Source organism: Monomorium pharaonis, chromosome 7 (assembly GCF_013373865.1).
Source record: "Monomorium pharaonis isolate MP-MQ-018 chromosome 7, ASM1337386v2, whole genome shotgun sequence".
NCBI lineage: Eukaryota > Metazoa > Arthropoda > Insecta > Hymenoptera > Formicidae > Monomorium > Monomorium pharaonis.
The window spans coordinates 19,424,197-19,451,681 of NC_050473.1; the positions used below are offsets into that span (position 1 = coordinate 19,424,197).

General features: G+C 35.2%; 1 protein-coding gene across 1 annotated transcript in view; it reads left to right on the forward strand.

Annotated features, from left to right (window-relative positions):
- LOC105830436 overlaps positions 1-27,485 on the forward strand; it is a 95,817-nt gene that overhangs the window by 57,527 nt on the left and 10,805 nt on the right. Inside the window, exons 4-5 of the mRNA XM_036290340.1 lie at positions 4,705-4,785; positions 26,936-27,099. Coding sequence (XP_036146233.1) covers positions 4,705-4,785; positions 26,936-27,099 — 245 coding nt within the window. The remainder of the gene's footprint in view (positions 1-4,704; positions 4,786-26,935; positions 27,100-27,485) is intronic.

Below are 27,485 nucleotides of genomic sequence, written 5' to 3' on the forward strand. Positions count from 1 at the left end.
TCGAATAACTTGAGTCCAAATACAGCTTTGCAATTCAGATAAATACAATTACTTCTCTTTTCCTCCCTCTTTTTTTTTCTTACTCTCTCCTTCTCTCTCTTCATTAAATATTTATTATAAATTACCGTTATCACACACGTTAATTACTTGTATAAATTTCATTATGTTTCCCATATCATTTCATCAATGCTGCGGCCCTCCGTTCACGGTTGCGACGTTCCTTCCGGTATATATAATACTCTTGCGAACGCGCGGCCTCAAAAAGACGAGGCGTGTACGCGCCTATCGTCCGCCTACGTCTACCCTTTCCCGCGGTTTTTCCTCCTTTTCCTTTTTACTTATTCCCGACATGTAGCGGACGCCCGCGAAGCCGTCGGCAAACGACCGCAAAACCGCGCCTTCCATTCGTCGACGGACGGCGCACGACGGTGTTCGGACTACCGACCGACGAACCCGGGCGGCAAAACCGCTCGTAAAAACACCGTTTCCGCCCGACCTGTCCGCCGAAATGTGTCCGCGATGACACCGCATAAAACGCGCGTCGAACGCCGCGGATATAAAACGTCGCGTAATGATCCAGATTAATTTAGATATATATGTATATATTATACCTATATATAATATATATATTTTTATATATACATATATTATATGAAAACTACGTGTTAAATTTAAATTACATATTGTATGTCCCAAAGACGGTCCACAGAAACTTTCTGTTAATTTAACATGTTAAGCATACGTTAAACGGCAACGTAAATATTACGTTAAATTGTAACATAAAAATAAATGTAAATCAAATTTAACAATTTAATGATTATGATTAATAATTAATGAAAATTGTGTCAAAGTAACACATGTGACATGTTTAACACTAATGTTAATGTAACATATGTTACGAGATTACGTAGAAAAATAACAGTCACTCTTATATATTATAGAATAAACTCAAAATGTTTTTTTTCTGTCAATATTAACAAATAAATTCTGTTACTGATAATAAGGAATAGTATTATGTAAAATTAAAAATTGCGTTACTTTCACACTTTTTTTCAATTATTTTAGTAATTTAACACTTTACTTGAATTAATACAGCAGCAATATGTTAAAATAACAAGCAAACGTGTTAAATTTTAACATTTTAGAAGGGGCAATCTTATATAACATAAATATAAAATGTTTTTATTGCAGTGTATTTATATTTGAGTATAAGTTTAACGTGTGAAATATAAAATTGAAAATCCCAGAAAACCTCATGATAAACCGCCATATTAATTATGACATTGACATATTTGCCAATATTCTCTTTCTTTTTTTTTAGCTCCCGCACGCTAATACGTACGTTCATTTGCTTGTAAATGCGATTACCCGTTGCGAAAAGTAGCGCTTGGTGGTGCAACACGGAGAACGTTAATTCTTCTCCGTCTCTTTTACGAGTTCTCTCTCGATTTCGTTTCTTTTTCAGCGACGAGCGGGGGGGAATCATGTGATCATCGTTAGTATACCATAAGTGGTGCATGTAACGATTAAAAAATTGAAGCGTTCGACGAAGAAACATATGTTCTCTTTAATTAACGACTTTCGCATTAAATTTCGATTAGAAGAGGAGCGAGCCAATTAAATGTAAAATCAGCATTGCGTAAAAACGATTTCGTTAATAATTAATTGTTAAGAAAACAATTGATACGTAATTGTTGTTAATTAATTTTGTTTTAAACTTTGTTTAAAATTGTCACTAAATTTTTATTCATTAAATTATATCATTTATAAAATTACATACGCGCGCGCGCGTATATGTATATATAATTATTTTATTATATTAACACAACTACATATCTTATTGGATATAATACTTTTTTTTTCAGCGTACTGATGTATACCACATATATAATGTGTTCTATTCTGCTATTGCAATTTAAATGACAAAATTAATAAAAGTGATATGACAAATTTGATAGTCATCAAAATCTCTCTCGTTATACGTTTTAGATATGTCGCATGCCATCGCATTAAATTTGCATGCTTTATTTCTGGTCCCTTATCCCAAACGTAAGCAAATTGAAAAATGTGTTATCCGCATACACGATGACAATAATAATTTACGATATTGACAAATTTCTTTTCTAAAAAAAAAGATTTAAAAGATACAAGAAATATTCTCTATATCATAAATAATATTTTTAGAAAATAGATTTGTGTATGTAACTTAATTTAATTGTTTACTTACTTAAAAAGACTTATAGAGAGCTATTGTTCTAGCAATTTTATTAATAAAAATTAATAAACTAAGACTTTGAACGAGAATTTTAATTGTGTCATGTTCATAATTAATTGAAAAAAAAAACAAATAACGCAGTTTACTTCTTAAAAGTCACCTAAAACTTAAAATTCACCTAAAAAATCTTGGTCTTGTCGTAAAGTAAGGAATAGCCACGCTCCCAATTAAAGCAACAAAACCAGTACATTCAACATCAAATAAAATCTGCCGATGGTTAAGCTGACACAACAGTTTTCAATTAGGCTAGTCTCTTCTAAAGCGCTGCTAACGCTTTGTAGAGTCGAAAAGGTCCGTTTTAATTCGCGACTGGACTGCGCAACTCTCGTAAAGCCTGTGCAACGACGAGAGACATAGAATCGAGAAGTTAATAACGTCATAGGTATTACGAAGTTATGCCGTGCGGTTCGCGGAAAGCTTCGACGTTAAAGCACGGTGACGCTGGTGTGATTGATGACCTTCGGTAAAATGTGAAGAAAATATAAAGGAAAAGGATGTTCCCTTCTTACACTTGTCGTATCTTTCGCGCAAGTAAATACCACAGAAAGCTATCTCGGAGATTCTTTTTTTTTTTATAGCAAATTTTTTTTTATCTGTGACGCCATCGTTTCTCATCTTTTAAGATCCCGTACCTCTAGGCGTGGAAACGCAATGAAAACTAATCTTTAACACTTTGTGTCGCAAAACATCAATTAACGTTAGATGAAATCGTAAGGACTTTCGAAGGTGGTCTTTGTTCGCCCATTATCTTAGCTATTTTCTTAAATTTTTATTTAATAGTAAATCTGTTGGTAACCGCAGAGTTGCTTTCCATCGTCTATGGAATCGCCAAGTGCCATGATTGCACCATGATCGCGATCTGAATTTCTTCCGTGTAAAAGATTCCGGGAAATTATTTTGAGAAGAAAATAGCTTTTTTAATAAAAATTATACTTTTATAATGATACGCGAGAAACTTCATCCGCATATCATTTCTTCTCTTGCGAAAGTAGTCTGTAGTGTTAACAAAAATTGATGTTTTAACGCAAAGTAATTAGAAATACAAGTATAACTGTTCGTCAGGAAATATTATTAAAATTCATTACTCTTTTTTATTTTTATAAAATAATAGATTTAAGTGTTAAATTGATTGGAAGTCATAATTCTTTGGTAATCACTTAAAATTATTAATATAATTGTATGAATTCTTTTTTCTCGACGAATTTCTTCTTAATATATATTTTAACAAATTAATATATATTAATTTGTCGTACGGTCGTGCACATTAATTACAATTAAAACTTGCGAGTACTGCCATTAATGTTCTGTACGTATCGATTACATCGTGTGCTTAAAATACTATGTACATTCGCGTCAACTAAGGTGAGAGACGATCGGTATATTCTCGACTTCAGCCACGGCTGACGAGTGCGGTGGTAATAATAATTGCCGTAATAATCCGCAACGGGGAGGTATTCCCGCCGTTGAAAATCCCATTGTCCTTAGATAACATTACGGCCGCCACGGGTATTAGCTTACGCCTCGGCGAAGACTCGGAAGGTCGCGGTTTGCGAATAACTTTCCTCCTTTTATTACCGAGATCGGCGCGAAGCCCTTTACAATGGCGCGGCTGAGATATTGGTGAATATAGAGTGTATGTAATATCTCGAGGGTCATATCAAATATCGTGGGTGAGTAAGAACTTAAGCCTAGGGAGAAGTATCAGGCTTTCCCTCGATCGTACCATTTCTTGTTAATGGCACGGCAAAAAAAGGAAAGTCGAGGAATTCTTCTTTATTATTATACTTTTTTTATACTGTATTTATAGACTCAATAATCATAAAAGAGTATAAAATGGATGAAGGAAGTTACTACGAGATAAAAAGCAAGTAGCGCAGACGAGAGAATAAAACTTATCATTTTGTGATAGTCTGTATAAATTTTTAAACTAATTAAATGACTGTCTTTTAACTTTGCGTTTTTTTTATTGACTCTCTTTCCCCTCTAATTTCTCCACACTTCTTATTAAGCCTTTTTCTTACTGAAAGAATTAAAAAATTGGAATTCTTATTTCATTATAATTTGAATAAGGAAAATGTTGTATATCTCCTAAAAACTTTTAATTGGATTAAAACTAGATAAGTCGTAGCAACAATTTCGAAAAATGTTATTTTGAGAAAAATCACGATTAAAGTTCTGTAAACGATTGACGCGTTAATAGAAATTTTTGTCTCTTATTTTTAACTTGCTCTCTCTCTCTTTTTTCTCTTGCTAAGCTTATACTATTTTTAAAGAATGTTAAAAAAATAATAAATAATTTTTTGAAATCCAAAAGCAAGAATACCCCTTATACTATTATAACACTTATAATACACAAATTAATAAAAATCATAATTAAAAACTACAGGCGTCAATTAATGCTCTCACTCTAATCTAAGTAATTGTTTCAGACCGCGTTGCACACTGGAGTTGGCGCCCAGCAGCAGCTGTTGGAACCCAGAATGGCGCAGCTGGAGACTTTAGAGGCTAAGGTAATGAAAAGAACCTTGAACCTTGTAATTTTCCTAAAAGAGGAAATTGGGGGGTGCTCATGCTCGCGAGACACTGTTACAGCGGAGAATCCGGTTGTGGTCCCGAAGTTAGAGGGCGCGCGAGAATTTACGCGACAGGGAAGTCGCATCCCGTGTCAGACTCCGCGGCACCCTTCTGGTCCTCTCTCCCATTCTCTCTCCTTCTTTCTCTCTTGGTATCCTTTTTGTCCCTTTCTTCTTCCCGTACCCGCCGGCGCTGCCGACCCGTCCATGTGGGAGCTGTGTTTTTAGTGGTACCCTCGGAAGAAACCGAAGGCGATGTTTCGCGGTTATTGGCGAGTCGGCATTACAGCCCGCTGGGTTTCTTAAGCCTGTCCGGCCAATGATTTATATGCAGATGCGTGAACCGAACCCCGTTTGGTCCTCGGTGACCGGTTAGAAGGTGGAAAAGGGGGCGAAGGGAGATCGAAGGGGCCCCTGCTCGCCCATCGGTGCCATTAAAAAGTGCGCCCGGCGCGGACGTCCAGTGGCGCAGCATCGGTAAGAAACCGCTCGATTTTTTTTTTTTTTTTTACCGAGAACGCGACAAGAAACGTTAGATCGAGCGTGCAGCGCGCTCGCGAGCTCGTTTTTCGACGTAATGACCCCTCTCTCGTTCTTTCCTTTTTTTTCTTCGCGTACGTGTATGCGTGTGTGCGTCGTTTAAGTCGTCGGATTCCTCTCGCGCCTGATTGCAGGGAAGGGCGGGCTGAAATTGAAAATTATGCGGGCCGCGACGCGCTATTACCAGCTATTCACGGCTTCCACGCCGTTTTTTCCCCCGTAAAAGGCTACGAAACGGCAGCGCGTACTTTGCGTAAAATGCAGGAAGCATTTCTTTATTAGCCCGGCTAATATCACGGACGAAAGTAACAGTGAAGTCTGCAAAAACTCGCTTAAATCATGCATGCAGGCGCAGCAAGCGCAGGGTTAATTAAGCTCGGAGGATGTAAGTTCAAGAAAATGCCACGGTTCGCGAAATTATTTCACCCTAGAATACTACGAGTGAATTTTTATTCAATTGCTAATTCTAGTACGGTTTTCATTATTAAAATGTCAATAGTTTAAAATGGTATTTAATGAGACTTTTTGACATAAGAAAATAGGGTTAGTTTAATTATTCTAACTGATCTAAGAAAGTTTTAAAATAGTATGTTAACGTTGGAACACTCGGAGAAAAATTCTATAGTCATATAGCAACTATAAAGTGAAAACTAATAAAAGTTTTATTCATAGAACCATTACACGTAGTTCAATAAACTATGTTATAGTTTTTGCAACTTTACAATTTTAGTTGCAACTACTATTTATTAATAAAGTTTGTATTACCACGGCCACATTATTTGCTTAACTATTAATTTATAATTAAATAAGGCCTTAACCATAATTATATAGTTACACAGACTTTATACAAATGAGTTTTAACAATTATATTTTTCCAGTTTACGTACCGCCGATTGAGTATACTATTAAAAAAAATAGATGTATATCTATCTATCGCCCTTCAAACATCTTAGGTGCTGATGTGCGTTTAAAATTATCGTATCAATTTGTAATATGATCTACGTTTTATATTAATCAAGTTGTTTATTTCTCCTTTAAAAGCCAATATTTGAGAATTTGGATTTAACCCGAGCCTGCGCCTTTCCCCTCCCTCTCCCCCTTCGTCGTAAATCCCTGTATTTGCAAATATCTTACGTTACTCCGCGCGCGATAAATTAGGGTTATCGGCGAGCAAATATTTGACCAAAACAAAATCGGCTCAGGCAGACTTATCGGCTGTACGTCCGACCGCCGCGGACCACGGAGGGATTATCGATTGCATTTCCACTTAATAGCAGCTAGCGTTTCGACGACGGAACGCCGCCGTGGTAGGCTAATAAATGGCCGCGCTACTTGTAGCCAGACGTAGCCTTAATTACCCATCGGGAAAGATCGTCGCAGCCACACCCCGATCGCCGCCGGGCGATGTTAGGTACCCGTTGAAATAATACGAGCTAATTAGCATAAGTACAATTGCCCTCCTCGCGTAATGGACCCTTAATGCGACGATATCAATCATAATTCGCTCGCATTCGTTTTACTCCGGTATCAAATAACGATGATATTGTTATTTGATGAAGATACGATTCGCCGGGATTGAGAAAGTTAATGGTTTTTGTAGAAGTGATCAGTTATAGTTGAAGAAGGGTCACCAAAAATAGCACACTAGTATATTTTTGGATAATATTTCTTAAACAAAAAAGTTGTTTTATATTTTGTAGTAATTAATGTTTTTACACAACCAATAATAGATATTAATGAAATTGAACCCCAAAACTGACATAATATTGATTAAACAACGAAGTTTATAGAATGAAAAGAATTGAACACTTTAAAAATAAAAGGATTGTAAGGATTAAAAAATTATATTATGAGAGGAAAGAATTATAAGAAAATGCAAAAGAGAAAAATATAAATAAAACATTTTAGGAAGCCACAACCACGTAAAATGATCTAAAATAATAAAAAGTATTAATGATATACTCTCTGTTTAAATTATGCAATTTGCAAAATAAAAACATTTTGAAAACATACACAAACATAGAATAATCTAACAATTTATACTCTCTATTGTTTAATTATGCAACTTGTAAAAAAAAGTTATACAAATTTCAATCTCGCTCTTTTGAAGAATTTGTTTTTAAATCTTATATAAATTTTATATAGGAGAACTCATAAATGTATAAACTATGGGTTTATCATTTCTTGAATTATTGAAAAAAAAGTAATTCTAACCACAACTTTGTTACAAGTAACGAGATACTTCCCTGCGATTCGCGAACGATAACTGTAATTTGTAATCTCGTTGGAGATTTTATTCTAGAAATAAGTAAAAAAGCTTCCACCTTGGACTTCCTGAAAATTCCGCCAGCGTTATGAACCGTGTCCAAAGATACGCGCAAACGAACAAGAAGAATAGAGAGTATTTACCGTCGCAATATTTACTTTCGTTTGCGTATTCATCTATTTGATTAGACACGATTTAATATTTACCCTCGAAAGGATCGGATTTCTAAAAAGGACGCAAATCGCCTCGCGATACTTTTAACTTACTCGACGAGACGAGACGGACTCCTCGTAACTCCGGATATCGTATATATACTTCTCTTCTATTATATCCGCGTTCTACGTAATTCTGTTGCATAGGTGTGCGGCGCGAGATAACATCTGCTCCGGTTGTTCCGATACCTGGGGACCACTTTGAGTCTCGTATCTCCACCGTAGCCGCGTCTCTGCTCTGCTTCAATTCCGAATGGACGAACAGCGATTCCCCATTTACGCCCGACACGCACGCCCGCGCGCGTCCATCCGTATCGAATAGTATTTTGATAAATATGCATATTCACCGGCCATTATTTACCGTCCGCTGAACCCTTCTTCTCCTTGCGACGAGTGGAACGATCCGGTTTCCTAAGCAGCGTCGTTAAGCGTCTCGGTATCCCCAGCTCATTGTGCGATATAAGTTCGACGTCGACTTTAACTTCGGGAGTCGCGGAAGACCCGTGCTCGACGCGCGCAGCATTTTGCGCCTGCCTTTGATGAATGCGACTGGGAGCACGGGGAGAATTTCCTTTGAGAATTTTCTCTCCCCCAAATTACTGGCAGTCACGAGACGACACGAACTTCAAAGAGTTTTACTATGATTTTAGTAAAATTTAATCTATTTTATGTTATGTTGTACTAAAATTCTTCGAGGTCCATGTTGCCCGACTACCGCACGGGTTTGGAGGATAAATTCTATAACAATAAGATAAAATTTTCTCCGTGTGGGTTTTTCATCCGTAAACGGAGGTAAACGCGAGTGACCCGGGGAATAGTTATATGCAAAGGAACCAGAATCGTTTTGCAACTGAGAAACCAAGCAGAAGGAAAGCAAATGTAGATTTTCTTTTTCGTCGAGTCTGGGGAGCGCCGTTCGCATTCGTAACCCAAACGGGTCTGAGCGCCTTAGAAAAAGAAAGTGCTTTCGCCTTGGGAGTTTCCAACTTGCTCCCTATGAAATCCAACGCGATATTTACGCACGAGCAAATCCCCACGACGACGACGACGTCGCGTTTTGCTTTCGCGGGGCGAACACGGGCGACATAAGATGTGGCAGTGAGGACGGGGAACGTGCGCCGCGTGCTGGGGGCACGATATGAATAATGAAAAAGAAGAACGTCGAGACTCAAGGAGGACGTTGCTTCAACGTTGCTCACGTCGATGGGAAACATCCCTGCCCGGGAGACGAGGATGCTTTTAAAGCGGTTGATCCCCGGCGGGTAAGAGTGGATCTCTTATCCCGACTCCCGTGCGCAACGGAAATATCTTGAGAAATCAAAGTTTCAATTTCATTACAGCGAACGAACGATACGGTTCGCCAGGAAAAATATGGAAAGGATAATTTTCAGCACGTCTGCAAAGAATTTTCGCAATAGTAGCAATGTGTGTCACGTGAATATTAATTGAAAACCTTTTAAAGTGAAGAAAAGTTCACTGTAAGCATTCGCAGGTGAATCCATGTAGGATTATAATATTAATATTTTGCATACGACTTTGTTAAAGTATCTAAAGGTTTAGCTAGATGCAGATGTTATTTTGTTCGCGTATTATATATTTTGGATTTAACAAATTGACTTTGAACTTTACTTCGGTAAAACTTTGCCATGTACACATAAATAAAAAGTGAAAAATATTTCCCGCGATTCTTTCATTTATTTTGTACGTAATACGAATATACATAATTGTTAGAATTGTATTTATAATTCTATATATTAAAATTATACTATTCGAAATCTTGAATTTTTATGATGTTTAACACGTTAATTAGACTTTAAAAGTTCAGAAAACGAAATAAAAGAATATTGAGACATCATTGTAACAGACAAGACGAATTTTTTCACTTTTTTAAATATATATTTAAACAAATAAGATAAAATAAAATAAAATTTAAACATGAAATAATGAATACCAAGTTTGAATATCAAATATGAAATAATATTCCCAGAAGAATCTGCTTAAGAACTCACACACAAACACACACACACACACACACATCAAATTCCTAACGATTAAATTTGACGGTACCGTGAGTAAGACGATACCTCTAACCATTCGAGTCCGTTAATTTGGGAACCCTTCGCCGCAAGAAGTTAGGTCATAATACGCCCTTGGGCTCAAGGGTCCAGACAGATCTGCCAAGCAAGATTGCGATCCCGGGAGTCACTGCCCTTAGCTGTCTGAACGCCGATACTTTCAACCAAGTTCTACCTGGCCGAAAATCCACCGGTTCGAGATTGTTCCCTCCGGCATTCTCGCTACCGCTCTTCTTTTGCATTTTCATCCGAAATGGATGAAAATGGAATAGGAACGCGTCTTTATTCGACACGTCTGATAAAATATGAGAAAAAAGACAAGTAATGTGCGCGCGAGTGGGTGTGCAAAGAAAGGTACATTAATATACTGGCACATTACTCTATTTTGGAATATTATTTAAACAAAAACTAAAGATAAAATTTTAAAAACATGTAAATGTAAATTAAAAAGTGTCTTCTATCAGATGGTATAGTAATTTTTACAGTATTGTTTCAGATTTTATAATAGTTTTCATAAAATCGAATGTTTGAACTATGAGTTTTTTTTCTTTAATTATCTAATTAAAGAAATTATCTCTTTAATTATCAGATTATATTCTTATTACAATGCAATGTTTAGTTTCCAAGAAATAAGTAGGTTTAGGCGACCTATGTCATTTTCAAAAGCATTAAAGATAACTAATTTTTAACACAAGAATGGGTGATGCTATTCACATACATCATAAATACATTTATATATTTTTTGATTTTGCAAATAATCCCGATTGTTTTTTTGTATTATTAATATTATTTCTACCATTAGAATTATTGATGTTATGTATACATATTTTCAAAATATTCTGTCCAGAGTAACGCGTTCACTTGGCGCGAAACTCTACTGTGTCTTTTGAAACAAAAAAAATTGAAAAAGGAAAAAGTCGTTAATTAAGGATGAAAAAAGACACTGGCGGTTCTAATATTAATGAATTTTAGTTACGCGATGTCTCGCGCAACGGCGAGATCTTTCGTTTCGCGGAGGAACGTGTTGCATTTGTAAAATTCGCGCCCGGGCATCGCGTCGCTGAGGAATGGCGCATTATCTCGGAAATGCCCGTCCTCTTCCATGCAAATTCCGCAATGAATTTCCGCTTTCTGCGTGCCCGCCGTATTCTCTTTCACTTTTTTCCCTCCTCTTTTTTTTCGTTCCTTTTCCAGCCGCCTGTGTGCGATGCAGTCGAGCAATTCAAGGAATGTCCCTTGGTTTCGCAGGCCATTCGTTTCCATTTCTGCGCGCAAGCTAGAGAGACGCGCACTATACAGATACGATCGGAAAATTATATGTATATATATAAAACATCCACAGTCGTGTATCTATTATCTCGTTATTTAGATGGCCATTATGAGACCGCGTAATTCCCGCTTGCGAGAGAAATGATCACGAGATTTTCACGAGAGATTGTTGTGGAAGCACGTTTGCCATTTTAATTTCCGGGCATCTAGCGTAGTAATGTATTATTGAAAGTAAATTAATATACGTGGAAAAGGGACCGCATTGCGAGATAGTAAAAGTTCTTAGAATACATTAACGTATGTCAGTCTGCTAAGTGGATTTGTGAAGTACATTTAATTGGGTATTTTTAACGATTATTATTAATAGTTTTGGCTAGCAAAATAAATATTCTGTTAGAGAAAAAGAGCACTCGTGCAACTGAAGTACGTCTCCATTTTATCTTGTGATTGCTACATAACTTTTACCTGAGACGGTTTTGCAATTTAATTATAACATTTAATAAGTATCTTGTGATTTTTTTTAATTCAAATGTTTTAAAAGTGATTCACGCGAAAAGTGAGCAAGCACTTTGCAAATCTTATAATGCGTCTTCTAATGGGAGAGCAGAAATCTTGGCGGCGTGCGTAAAAATTGACGCTAACGGAAACAATTAAAACTATAAAATTAATTTGGCATAAAATTGCTTATCAAATTTTTGTACTTTTACACGGAGAGAATTTTCTCTTAAACATTACTCTTAAAATCGTAGTCATTGTGAGACAATTAACGTAAATCTCGAAGAATTTTACTTTTAACAAAATTTACTAAAATTTTAATAAAATTTTAATATATTTCTAACAAAACACACTTACTAAAATTTTGCCAAAATTTTATTAAAATTTTAGTAAATTTTGTAAATTCTTCGAAATTGTCTCACAATTACCACAATTTTAAAAATAATTTTTCAGAGAAAATTCTTTCTGTGTAGCGCTGGGGAAAATTTGAAATAAACTCATATTTATTACAAAAATATATCTATAAAAGTATTTATAAGAAATACTTTTTGTGCAGTAAATGTAAAAAGAGCAAACAATGTTTAACTTTTATATACAGCTTCACTTGAAATAAGATAATTATTTCGTTACGTCACAGATAAAAGCTTTTTTTTTGTTTTCCCAGCACACTGCTAAAACTTTGCGAGCAAGTTTGCAGATACAACTTTATTTCTTCGGTCCAATGAGCGCGCCTTTTCCTCTAAAATTTTAAATATATCTACGATGTTCCCGGCGTTAATTCAGCCGCTCTCGTTGTCAACAAGTCAACGTTATAGTACAATCGCATATCGAAGAATTTAGACTGACCGGATTTATTTCGCGAGGCTGGCCGGGTCGACTCTTTCAGTCGCGCTCCAATCTTTTCGATCTAAACGCACCGATCCGATTTCCGTGCGCGCGCGAGCATAAGACGAGGCACATCGAGATATTCGTTCGCGCAGAGAATGAAAGCGATGGAATCGACACTTTCGAGGGTGAAAATTATCGCGAATTTCAATCCAAGCGTGTACCGTTCGCGCACACAGAGTTTCCCCTCTTCCTCGCGCTCGTCCAGCGAGATATATGCTGGCACGTCGATACATCGCGCCTCGGGTCACGACTCACCTCTTCTCCACCTCTCAATGTGTTTCAAGACAAATGTCCCTATCGATACGGCGATGCATCGTATCTCGTCGTACGGTTCGCTTGTTCTTCTGCACCGCATGCTCGGCTTCAACCGAGGATTTTTCTGTCGCTACCTCGCGATTTGCGACGGCTTTGCACGCTTATAAATATATATATCTCTCTCCCTCTATCTTGTTTGGAATAAAAAAAAAGTGCATGAAAGCAACACGTTAAAGTGCAGTGTTTCGCGAATAAAATATTGGCAGAGTGGATCCCAGGTAACGTATATAAAAACGTTTAAAAAACATTTTACAACCGTTCGTCCGGAATATTGTATAACATTGCTCTGGAAACATGAGTTAAAGTATTCATTTGAAATAAGGTAGATGAAACGTTTCTTTTCCGATCAAAATATATTTAAGAAATCATTGTAGAAATATTTATTTTGCGGATGGAAGAAAGTGCTGAAACTAATATAATAGATATGGTTTTATAGATAATATTGTTAATAGTATTCATTCTCACCGTCGAACGATGAATATGATTATGAGTTTCTTTTATTTTGACCACATTGAAACTTCATCGTATCTTATGATTGTATTTTACTAAGACTATTTATTAAATTTTGTTTTATTCTTAATTATATCATACTTTAATTGTAATATGACCTTACTGTTTTTTTGTTTCTAAATTCTCTAAAGTGTTTTATTACTTTCTCAACTTTTTGTTATATTTATTTTAATATTCATTAAATAATTATAAAACATATTTACCAGACATTATTAAAATGTTAGATAAAATATTTTCAAGCAAACTATACATTTAACGTATACACTGCATATTCAAAACTATATTTAATATACATATTAAAAAATACATATGTATTTATGTATAAAATATTACAGATGGAATAGTTTTGGCAAGCCAAATAGTAAGATCAGTAGAATAAACTGCACAATATATTGTAGAAACTTTCAGTACATAGCCTCCAAACAATCAATAATATTGTACAAATCAAATATTGACTGAGGAACCAGGAATAAGCTTCAGCTTAATCTTGAAAGTTCTAACAAGGTATACGAAAAGACGGAATTATTACAAGTATGTATACACTTTTTTCGAAAGTTGTAAAAGAAAAGACTTCATTAAATTTTTAACAGAAATGTTTGTCTTCAAATTTATTATTTATTATTTTGAATTAATTAGAAATTAGAAATGATTATAGAATTAATTAATTCAGAATTAATTAATAACGATATTTACTAAAGTTCTACATACATACATTGCACAGATATGTTCAAATTATTTAAAATATTAAATTAGAAAGCATTTCTGTTTAATAATTTACTTGATAGATATTTCTAATTTATTTCTGTAATAGAATATATATATACATATAAAAGTAAATTAAATCAATTTTTTTTAACAGCACTGAGCATATACAATTCTTTCAAACAATTCTCTTTCAATCTTTCTCAGATTTATCGTCACGAATCTGTGCCGTGAATCAGGTTTCTCCGCCGGAGTGTTTGTCGCAAAGGGGTTCGCAGGATTGTTCACATGCAACGCAAACGTGCTCTCGGGACTTTATCCTCGAATATTACTTGCGCACGAGACATGGTTTGCAGACGGAGTAGGATAGGAACTTGCAGCCAAGATTTCTACCATTGTGTAAATCCAATTTACGATACTTCGGCGAAGCAGTAGCTATCAGTTTGCTACACAGTCTCATTCCTGTATAGTCTTCATTCATAAGTTAGAGGGCCGAGGAACCAATTAGGCGTCGTACAATATAGGAACTTGTGACTAGTTCTACCAACATGGTTCAGCTTTAATAATTTCCTTAACATTAATTATGCAATTGAATTTCTTAGCCGTCTATTTGCAGTCCTAATTTAAGAAGGATATAATCACTTAGGAAAGAAAAAGATAAAAGCCTGTCAAATATTAATAGCTTATTTCGAGTTTATTAAAAGAACACACCAGGAACAGTGGGAAACGTCGTGCAAAACTCAAGAGCATTTCGTCAAGGGAAATTTCAGTGCTGGTCAGAAATTTACAAGTACATTTGAGTCGCGAGTTGCATTTTGTAGTAAAATTCAAATTTAACTATCGCTCTCTCTACTTGTAGAGTACATAGAGTACATACTCTGTATGTGCACGCTGCACGGAAAAATACGGAAACACGTTCGGCGATTTATGGTATCGCGGTTGCCGATCTTTGACATCACGCCAGTGGCGAAAAGCCCGTGTTTATGGAAAGCAGGCACTTCACGATGAAGGCCGCGTGCACGAGGAGTCCTTTGTAAGCCCGTACGTAGGCTGAAACGTGCGTGAATACATTTCGTATGAACTCGCCGCGACCTCTCGCCGAGGAAAACAGATGAAGTCCTTCTTTACTCGGTTCCTCATAGCGTGACCGTTTCAACCATCCGATCGTCCCAATGTTAGCATTACGATGATACGACAATTGAAGCTTAACCGTGCTTTCTTCTTAAAATGATGATACTTTTTCGCTGATATGCAAACGATGTTACGTGACAAAGCACATTCGAGCTATCGTACATTGACTAAGAAATTACTTAAGTTTATTCGACGAGAAATCATTAATTAAAATGCTTCCCCGCACAAAATTTTTCGATTATACTCTTTATTTTTCTTAAGCAAACAACATTTTTACAGCAGGTTACAGTGACTTTTCATTGCATAATGGAATGAACAATAAAAATGTTTGATGGAAAATTGCTAAGGTTAAGGATATTCTTGTTTTTGGACTTTAAAAAATTGATTGTTGACTTTTTTGACATTTTTTTATGTTTGAATCCTGAGAGAGAAAGAAGCGACGTATTTTAAAAAACTATTGCCACGATAATTCATTCATTATTAAATTTCTTTTTAATCCGATTGACACACAATTAGAAGATATTCACATAACATGTTTCTCTCTTGTCCGACTTAAAGTCAAATAAAAATTTCAGTTCTTTTTTATTTTTTCGATGAAAAAGAAAGTCTTGGAAAAAAGGAACAAAGTTAAACTTTTTTTTAATTTTTGCAAAAATTTATTTTTTAACTTTTATTAAGAATTTCTTTTAATTTTCTAATTCATATAAAAGCATCTTAAATCATGGCACCAATAAACTGGTATTTTTTTATCACGCCCACATAAATTTGCAAATAATTGCCAAAAATATATTTCCTATAGTGTTTAAAAAAATTAGTAAAGAATATTCATATATCAAAGAATAAATGTACTAACAATTGTAAGTTTCCAGTTTATAGCTTTTTTTAAATTTCTAGAAATTATCTTGAAAGCGAGAATACTTCCGCAAATATTTATAAGACGAAAGACTGGAAACATTTTTTTCGGCCTCCCAAAAAAACTCAACAGATTTCATTATGCATTAGATTTTATGGCGATGCTCACGATATCTCGCGTGCGGTGGCGATATATCGCACGATATTTCGCGTGCGGTGGGTTCCTGAATTTCCAGTTAAAAGCGTAACGCGGGATCTCCGCGGTAAAGAAAGGCGCAGGTCTTTTGTTGCTCACGGACGCAGAAGAAGGACTTCGCCAGAAAGTGCGTCCACCGGCGATTACCGTGAACAATTCCTATACCACCGCGACATCATTGTTCTCGAGTGCTCCCCGTGTTTTTCGTGCCGCCGCCGGCCGTGTCGGTTTCCGGGAGGTTTCTCGTGATGGCGGTGATCCGAGATGAGAAACCGCTTTCCTCTTTCGTGGAAAAGGAAACGCGCGTCGACACTGATGATGCTCGCGAGAATTTAGGATCTGATGACTTTCTTACCAGGTAATCCTGGGAACCGTCAAACCCTCTGATTATCACGATAATCACGTCGGAATAGACGACATAATTATATGATATAAATTTATTAATTATCTCTTCCGAGACGCGAAGAGTTCTCAGCATTTGACTCACAAAGATTATAATAAAATCTAAAAAATGTATTAAAGAGATATTATCTATGTGTAGAATTTATATAAATAATATATTATAATATCTCATTATATTTATACTGCACGTGATACATCGATTCTAATTATATTTATTCTGGCGAAAATGTTTCGTATATTTCTAATATTTTTAAGAATTTTTTATATCTTACATTTATAAGGATTTCTGAAAAGTGTCTTACATTTTTTCAGATTTGTTTTCTCTTCAGAATTTATAAAATGAGAAATCTTACAATCTTCTTTTTTAGAAAATAATTTTATTTAATTTTATAAGATTTCTCCAAAAATTCTAAATGTCTATAAACTTATTTGCCTTATTATTAGACGTTGATCTGAAAAAAATCTGAAGGAAATAATATAATAAGATTTTTCAAAATTATTTTTTAGCATTTTTGAAGTGGTTAATTTATAAAAACATTGAAACTTTTTAAGTTGTACAATATTATAATAAAAATTTTGAAAACTTACATAAAGAATTATGAGAAAAGCTTTCATCAGGATACATTTACATATTCATAAATATTATATTGTTGTGGGATGCAATAAACATAATGTCTTTATAATTAAATTTGAATCTCAAGGATATTATTATACAAATGACATGTGTATTTTAATCATATTTAATCGAATCTACATATCTACATATTTCAAATTTACACAGGATATTAAAAAGAAAAAGAAAAGTATGAGAAGGCATTTTCCTGCGAAGTGCCTTCTTGCATGTACCCACTGAAAATATGACGTCGCTCGTAAGTTACTTACGTAAAAATCCCGCGTCTACTTTTGCACTTATATTCCAAAGGGCTCTTGACTAGCTCGGGAGAAAGTAGAAGGAAGCATTGCTCGTTGCGCTAACCAAATTAAGTCGTGTACGCGGTAGAACAATGATTACGTATCTTGGATTATAAAGAGGATGGAGTCTCTACCGTATCTTCTTTACGCTAACGACCGTCTGCATCGGCCAGGAATTAATTGCCGACTCGGTTGTTATCACTACATCTTGTTTACTTGCTAATTGCGGGAGTTAGCGGAGCATCATTATTTATAGACGGCACCGATTACGTGAGTTCTCCTGATACATCTCCCTTACGTAAGAAGCTCGATTCTTTAAATTCACTGAAAATCACCGAAACTCTCGCTTGCGTTTCGCTACGCTCGAAGGTGTTGATTTTTGTAACGTTTTCATCCGTAACGGATGAACGCGGCCGTGGAAAGGATTAGTACGATTAGCCGACTAGGAAATTCCCCCCCCCGGGCAAGAAATGTAATGAAAAAAATCGCGCGGGTTCACGGGGAAGTATAATTCAAGATTAACGCATGTAGGGATGACGTGTAACGGACATAAATCGTAGGTCGCCGTATATACATATTGTATACTTATATGCGAGAGGCGATCTTTTTCGCACCGTGAGAAGATCCTCCGTTCGAATAAACCTAAGCATAATTGTAAACAGGATGCGCACGGATAAATGTACCCTCAGCTCGTCTATTATTCAAAGAATAGAGACGAGATTGTAATAAACAACTTATGCACCGTTAAATATTAAAGAAACAAATTTAAATCCAATTCCTTGAGTTGAATAGAGGCTTTTATACATCAACTTATAAATATTTTATACAAATCAGATTAATAAAGAAGAAAAAGAAAATGTAGTCTACTGTGTTGAGATCCAATTTCTCAGACGTTCCACTTTGGTTATGTTGTATTAAAAACATTAATTACAAAATATGAATTATGGTATTATAAAGGTTGTTACATCTAATAGAAGACACTTTATAGTTTGAATTTATATTTCCAAAGTTGTTTTTTGCTTTTGTTTGAGAAATATTATTTTAAAAAGTAGTATGCCAATATTGGTGACCTTTTACACTCAAAAATAAAATCTTGCAACTTCAACAAAAATTATATGTGTGTAAAAATTAGCTGAGAAAGATAAATAATTAGCAAATACTGTGATATGTATATGTATTGCACTTAATCAATCTAGCTGATAGAAGCAGAATTTTCTAATTCTATACAGTCAAAATTTTAGCATGATACAAAAATTAGCAATACATTTTGGTTGTAATATCAAGAAATGTGTCTATATCGGCAATAAATTTTTGGGGGTAATAAAATATGTTCTTTTCTTTTACAATTTTTTGTTTTATGTGTGTACATAAATTTATAACTTAAAAAGTGTTTAAATAAATTAAAATTTAAATAAAATTAATTAATTTTGTGTTTTAAATATTTAGTTGAAGTTAAAAATTGATTTATTTAAAATTAATCAATTTAAATAAAAAATTATTAGCTTTTTAACTTTCCTTTTCACTTTTAACTTTTTAAATTGACAGAAAACACTGAGAGAAAAAAAAATTGCGATAATCATAATGTTACTTTAATTTATACTCATTTTTGAACTCAACCATATTTTTATAATTATTCAACAATATATATAAATTATCGTTTGTTTAAACTATATTAAAGTTCTTATAATCATAATATTGGGTTTATACAACTTATAATATAGTTGCTATACCTAAAATGAAGATTGTAATTTGATAAATCGTATTATAAAACAATCACTATAAGCATTCATTACAAATATAATTACTATTACCAATGTTATAATAACTACTATGAAAATGATATTTCTAACTATAAATATTTTACTATACACTTATAGTTGCAAATATCACACTTTTAAAAAAATGTAGTTATTATTCAACTCTGCCCAATTTACAATTAACCTTATGTTCACAACATTTTAAAGTCGCGATACAGTTATGAAAAAAATTAGATTTACAAAATTTATGATAAATTTTGTCTGTTACAACTTCTTTCTTTTTCTTAAACTGCACTGATAGAAAATATGTTGTATTTGTAACTATAATTGCATAATAAAATAATTATAGTCAGAAATATTATTTTTATAGTAATTATTACTATAATATTAATGATGAACTATATGTTATGTTTTAAAGCTACATAATTAATAGTACAATATGCTTTTATAGTCGGCATCACTATAAGTATATGGTTTTTATTACTAATATTATTATTAATATATAATAGTCACTATAAAAATACTATTTCTGACTACAATTATTGTACTCTGCAATTATATTCGCAAATATCACATATTTCCCTATCAGTGTGAAATCCACGTGTAACTATGAATATTTCGGGCCACCCCAGGTCCTCTAATTGACCGCCACGCGTCGTCGGCTCGGCGACAGTATTCCTCCGACTTCGAGGCGTAATAGGATCGCGCTTGGCTATTACCACCGCACCACACGTCGTAGCGCGTTATCCTGCCATAAGATACCGGCGCGCCGTAAATCTCGATCCGCGATAATCCCACAAGCGGTGAACTCGATGGAGTTAGGACCGACCGGCAGAAGAAAAAGCGTGGAAAAAGCGTCTCATCCGGCGAAGAGAAGTGTCGCACCGCGAGGGGAAGACCGCGCGCTTATCTTACACGTCTTCGAAAACAAATGTACGTGGAGTCGCTTACGATACTGAATCTCGGGTGTACCGGTGCTGAGAGAAAGATAGGGTTTAATGCAGCGAAACGGGCGGGCCGAGAAATTGCCGTGGAACCTGGAAACTGTCCCCCCCCCCCCTCTTCCCTCCTTACCCCTCTGTCGGTCGCGCGCAACTCCGGCAAATGGTCTTTAGATGAATCAAGGAAAAACGAGGAGAAAAGTAAGAATGAGCATGATAAATGTAAGTACGGAACCCCATATACGCATTTAACTCTCTTACATGCTACCTGGAGAAAATAGTAACTAGAGGTAAAACTATATAAGAATCATCACGAAAAAAAAAATTGTTATAATAATTAAAACGCAAGAAAGGTTTCCAACGTAAACGCATCTTTTTAATTGTCATTAAACCGACGTTATAAAAAATTAAGTATACACGGAGAGAATTTTTTTTTTAAATTTACCCTCAAAATCTGGTAATTGTGAGATAATGTGTGACGTCGAGGAATTTTACTTTTTAGTACTAAAAGTATAATAAAATTTACCATACCTTTAGTAAATTTTACTAAAAAATATATAGTAAAATTCCTTGAGGTCACACATTATTCTACAATTACCAGATTTTGAGGGTAAATTTTAAGAGAAAATTCTCTCCGTATACAATTGCTCTTCAGGTAATATTTCTTCTAACTAGCATCGCCATAGAAAAATGTGCCCTTGAACTTTTCCCCCCAAAAAAGAGAAATAAGTATTTTAAGTCTTTCATTATTAATAAGTACTATTTTGTATTAGAAATGAGGAAACTGGTAGTAAAGAAAATAATCGTTAGCTCAACAGCCAAAGAACAATCGAACCTTGATACGTACAGAGGAGATGTATAATCAAGGCATGGTCGTCGCTTGCCACGGGAACGCAACGCCACGCGGTTCGCCCTCTTCTCCTCCTCCTCCTCTTCTTCTTCTTCTTCTTCTTCTTCTTAATGAAGAGTCGTCGATTTCCCGCGAATTCGTTCCACGTACCCCCGCAAGACAGAACTCGCGAGTCAAAGGCTTCGAGACCTTCGACCCCCTCGGGAGGCCCGTATAGTCACGGTACACCGCGGTCCTTGATACATGGTCCTTGAAGGGGATACCGGCTGTCCCCCCTGGCGATGCAAGATGCAACGTAAGGTCGATGTTTCCCTCTCTCTTCCCTGTGTATATGTGCGTCTCTCTCTCTCTCTCTCTCTCATCGCGCGCGATGGAGGCAGATGCGATATGGGAGTATCGTGGGCATGGTGTGTCTTGGACGAGACAACGGACGGACCACCAACCGGGTACCTCGGAGCGGCCGACGATGAACCGGATGCACCTATTCCCGCGGGAACGTCCGGCGGCCATCGCCGCGACTCTCGCAGAACTCATCACGGTTCAAAGTTCAACGATCTCGGCGGGGTTTTCTCTTACCCTGACGTTGCATGACACGACGGAGATCGGCTCGTAACAATCGACCCGACGGGTGTTTCGAGCACCGTATGGACTCGATCGTTAATGTCAGCATACCTAGTAGGTAGTAGAAGCGCTTGACCGGGGAAGTTTTCTTCCTTACGCGTAAAACGCACGATACTCCAGACAAATTGTGCGACACAAATTATCCAAGAAACTCACTTCGAAAAAGTGTACTTTCTAAAACTGATTTCAGTGAAATCTCGTTGCTTTAACTGTAATCCGATTGACACCTAATTCTGATTAAGAGGAGGATACTCTTCTAATCGGAATCAGGATATTATCACTGAAAGACAATCCATATACAGATGATTAATGTGATTATAAGTAGGGGCAGTTCACCAATACTGACATATTACTGTTTTTGACTACTATTTCTTAAACAAAAGCTTTATAGAAATAAAACTTTGAAAACACAAATGTAAACTAGAAAGCAGCTGCTATCAGAGTATAACAATTCTTATAATATTTAATTTCAATTCTTATAAATTCTTACAAATTTAATTTAAGAGAAAAATTATATTCATCATTAAAATCTGATGCAGATCCGTTAATCGATCTACATTCCATTGATATGTTTAAACATATACCGATCGAAAGAATTAATACACTAATATTGTTATACGTCTTATAATACATAGTATTTTCTCTTAAAAATTACCCTGAAATTATCCTGACAATCGTGATAATTGTGAGACAACGTAAACCTTGAAGAATTTTACCTTACTTTTAATAAAATTTACTAAAATTTACTAAAATTTGGTAAAATTTTAATCAAATTTGGCAAAGTTTTAGTAAATTTTGTTAAAAGTATAGTAAAATTTATAAAATTTTCCTAAATTTTATTAAATTTTGTCAAAGTATAGTAAAATTCTTCAAGGTTTACGTTGTTCTACAATTATCCCGATTTTCAGGGTAATTTTTAAAAGAAAATTCTCACCGTGTATTGTTTTATACTTTGTAATAATGAACGTCTAAGAAAATCGCAAGACGCAACCATATAATATAGGGCAATATAAAAGTTAGATTAGGTTAAATTTGCTTTCAAGAGATTTCATATAGAAAAAAATCATGAATATATGAACTGCAAGTTTTTATTTCTTTAATTATCTATGCAGATTATGCTTTTATCAGTATTAATACAACGAACGTTTAGTTTCCGAGAAATAAGAAGAGTGTCGCTTTAGGAGGCCTGTGCCAATATTGGCGACCTTCCTCCATATCAGACTGAAATCAGACTATTCACTCTCTTTCCGTGAACAATGCCTTGCTCCTGATTTACAGAGCAATTTCCCAATTCAAGGCGTGCGCGACGATTCTTGCGGCTGCAAGAGCGACGCGGCTGTCACGCGGCGCATGAAATCCAGTGATGTTTTCAGAACGCCTAATTGTATACATTAGCCGTTCGCAAATCGAAGCGGCGAGGAGAAGCAGAAACGTGACGAGGGGAAGTCGACGAGCGGAACGAGACGTCCCCCGTCGATCGCGCGGAGACATCCGGTTCGCAGTTGATTCCCCGTACACAAACGAGCCCGGCTGGTGGTCCACGCAGCTCGCGGCTCGCGTACGAGGTCCCTCATATCGGAGATCCTCGAGGCCCCTCGTTGGCGCGGACCACGGGAGCTGGCATTGACCTCCCCGCGACGGCCGACGGCGACGGTGAGGGCGGTGAGGGGACGCGGGGGGGTGCCGTCTCCTCAAGGACCATCGTGGTGATCGCCGTCGTGTGCAGTACCGACGACGGTGGAAGCCCATTAAGGGCTCGAGACATCCCGTCCCGACCATCGTCGCAAATCATAGGTTTAATGGAACGATAAATTCGTATTCATGCCGCGTACAGTCCTCCCCCGCGAGATCCTCCATCGCTCTCGCAGGCGACCGTGAAGGATGGGGTGGGGGGGTGGAGGGGAAGAGACGCGCGCGAAGGGGGTAGGTCCGATGGAGAAGTGCAACGAGAGGATGAGATGCGCACAATCTTCGGAATCCGAATAATTGATAACCGCGCGCACCTCGCCGACACTGCACCTTCGGATGCTGTTGAACGATGCAGCGCGGTCGAGGAGCAAACTGCGGAGATAGGAACTAACACGAGGGTGTAAACACGGACAGAAAGAGTTCGTCGACATTTTACTTCCTTCCTTCTTCCCTCTGCGTATATAATATAATTCTTATGTAACTCCCCGCGTGAAAACTCCATCAACATCAATTCGAGATCGTTGAATGTGATTGTAAGAAACGAAGAAGTTGCTTATTAATTTCTTACGATTTGATGATTAATGAGAAATAATAAGTAGAATCTTTTTGATATTAAATGTCACTATATTTTATATTAATTTAAAAAAGTATTAGTGACGTTATTCTTCTTGTTGCAATCTTCTTTATATGAATTGAAAAAATGATTGCAATAATTTGATTAATTAATTGCCACAATTTAACTATAATTTGTAATTATTTTGGGTGCCAACTATATATTTATAGTTGTTGCAATCAAATTATAATTTAATTGTTATGACTACGTAAATAGCAAATATTTAAAAGATATTAATTGTAATTGCATTACGTAAAAATGTTTATTTTATTTTTACTATTCATATATCTCTTGATATTTTAATATATGAATATTTTAAATTAACATACTTTATAACAAATATTTTTTTTATAATTGATGAAACTATATAGTGTTATTAAAACTAATTATGACAGAATAAAAATGGATTAACTGTTAACCATAATTATTTTACCATCCAATTATAGTCGGAAATACTAAACACGTTTTTTGCACAGTTTAGTCAAAATTTATTTATTCACAGCAATTTTACATTAACATTTTCATGGAGCATATTTTTTCTACTTTAATTATCTTACGCAATTGCGAAAGGCCGATAATAATGTACATTTTGCAATATGTCGATATGTAAATTGCTCGACCCGCATCGGAAATAAAACTTTTCAACTTATCACAATTTTTAAATAAATGTTTCGCAGCGGGAAACAACGGGTTATGATATCCGAGTAACGGCGGAATTATAATTTTCCACAAGCACGATCGTTTATAAATATTCATGCCTAATAAGTTATTCGTGCAGGCGTCGTCCTGTGGGACCTATGCCCTTCGTCGTTAGGTAAATTGCTTTGCTTGTTCGCACATGTGAGAAAATCGACTGTGTATAATGTATCCGTTATATCAAGAAGATGATAATAGTTGCTTTCCTCGCACTATACTTCAGAAATGTATTTAAACTCGTAACCCTAGAGAATGCCGAAACTCGTTATGTTTCATTAATTCTTTAACACAAACATTCCTATGATATATGAGAAATGAACATTATGTCTTGACACAAAATTAGATATTATTAAATATACAAATTTTCAAATAAAATTTAAACTAATATTTTGAGTTGAGTAATTTTGAGTTGTAAATATTTGAAGTCAGATACGAAATTTATTAGGAATCTGTTATTAATAATAATTTAAAACTTTTTAAAATTAATGTTTAAATATTAAACATAATTTAAAACATAAAATCGCCAAATTATTCGCATTGCGCTGAATTTCTTCATATTTCAAATAGATTAACTATACAATTAAATCATAAAAATTATTATAACGTTATTATGGAGTATTTCAGACAAATTTTTGATCGAATAGACATAATTAGACAGATTTTATACATCTACGCATCCTAATATAGTCCGGAATTAATATAAGATGTCTAGTACTCCGTTTAAAATTTTGTCAGTTGTCACAAAAATATTGTATCGAGATTACGGTTAAGTCTAGTCTAGATTATTTAATATATTTGGACAAAATCCATCTAGATTTAGTCCAAGGCTTACTCAGAAAATCGGTATTTACTTAAAAATTTTTTTTTAATTACCCAATTATAATATTTAACAAAAGTAAATAAAATAAAATAACAATAAACATTATTGCAATGTTTATATGTCATATTTAATTTTATTATTTATTTAATGTGATGGGGGGAAACATTTATTACAACAAATGTAAATGCAATATCATTTACAACAACATTGCATATGTTATTTCAACATTACCGAAATTAAGGTACCTGTATCCAATACAGCCATGTACCCAATTTGGCTTACCACCAAATTTCAAATAATTACACAATGAATCTCACAAACAACGTTCAGGGAGTCGATATGATATATTTAGGCTAGTTAACTGCTCAATATCTCCTTTCTACGGCTTATAATCACATTTTATTCAAATTGTGTTCTTCTGAATTTAAAATTTCAAAAGTAAGTTTTTGCTTTGTATAACTATCGTGTAACCATTATAAATATCCACAATTCATATTATTGTAGCTCTTTATTTATGTTTTTCAACACTGTATTTATTTTATGTGTTTATTAAAACATCTTGTTTATTGAAGAAAGAAAACTCTTTGTATTGTAAAACTATTATGGCCAGGGACACACTCATAAAAACACAATATATCTTATTAATATACAAGAAAGTTAATATTCCTTTATTTAATGTTTAATTTTTGATTGGTATTTCTTATCTTTCCCTAGTTAATTGAAGCTTTTTGACAGATGAAAGTTAAGATAACGCCCCTCGTATATAAACACAATTTCATTATTTAATGAATAACTGTATATGTAATTTTTTCCATAATTATGTTAATAAACGCTTAATTAAACATGTTGATTTTGTTATTTTGCATTTTTCCAAAAATATTTACGAAAAAGATGGAAATACATAACTCAGTCACATTGGGCCATATGTAATCAACATGGCTAAAGTGCTATCTTTTTTCAAAGTCTTTACTCTATCTATATAAATAATTAAAAATATTTTATATATTTCTTTTTAGTTTCAGAAAAGTTTTCTATTTTTAATCTGATCCTTATTTTTCAATTTCGCACTCATAAAAAAATTACAAAAATCTCCAAAGCTTAGAAGGGAAAGGGGGTATATCGAGTACAAGTGCCTTACATTATTGTAAATCTATGCCAAAGTATGTTCATAATGATATCGCATACAACATTAAGAACTACATAATTGAGAACGTCACTACGTTAGTGAATATCGTTATAACAACGTTGTAGCAATGACTTTTTGTCCACCGGGTCGCCATTAAAGAAATTAATAGTTGTGTCTCGTTAATTTTTAATTATACGTCTGTATTGCAGATGGCCAGTATCGAGGTGTCGTTGTCGACGACACCGAGGCGGAAGAAGGGCGGCAGTATTTCCGGGGGCGTCCCGTCCCCCGCCGGTCATCGGAACAGGGATCATTATAAGGAATTGGACGCCCTCCGAGTAGCATTGCGCGACAAAGAAAATATCATACAGACGTGAGTAATTGCTTGATTACATCCTTGAGATACGCGACCGGGAGAGAAAGAGAGAGAGAGAGAGAGAGAAAGAGAGCCATTGATCACGTCCCATTCCTTTATTATAATGATCGCGCGCAAGGGAATAACAAATGAGCGATGGGCAATGAGCGGATCTGATATTCTCTACTAAGAGAAACGCGAGAACCGGATCTCCATAAATGAATACGGTCGCGATCTAAAATTCCTACTTGGAGATAGTACGGCTCTTGTGAATTAATTTGTCGAGCCAATTTCTTCGCTTTCGACGTTACGACATGCATAAATGAATCGTCCCGGAGAGGAGAGTTGCAGGGGAAAGCGCGTTACGCGTCATTAACATTCTTTTTTTTCTCTCTCTACTTCAA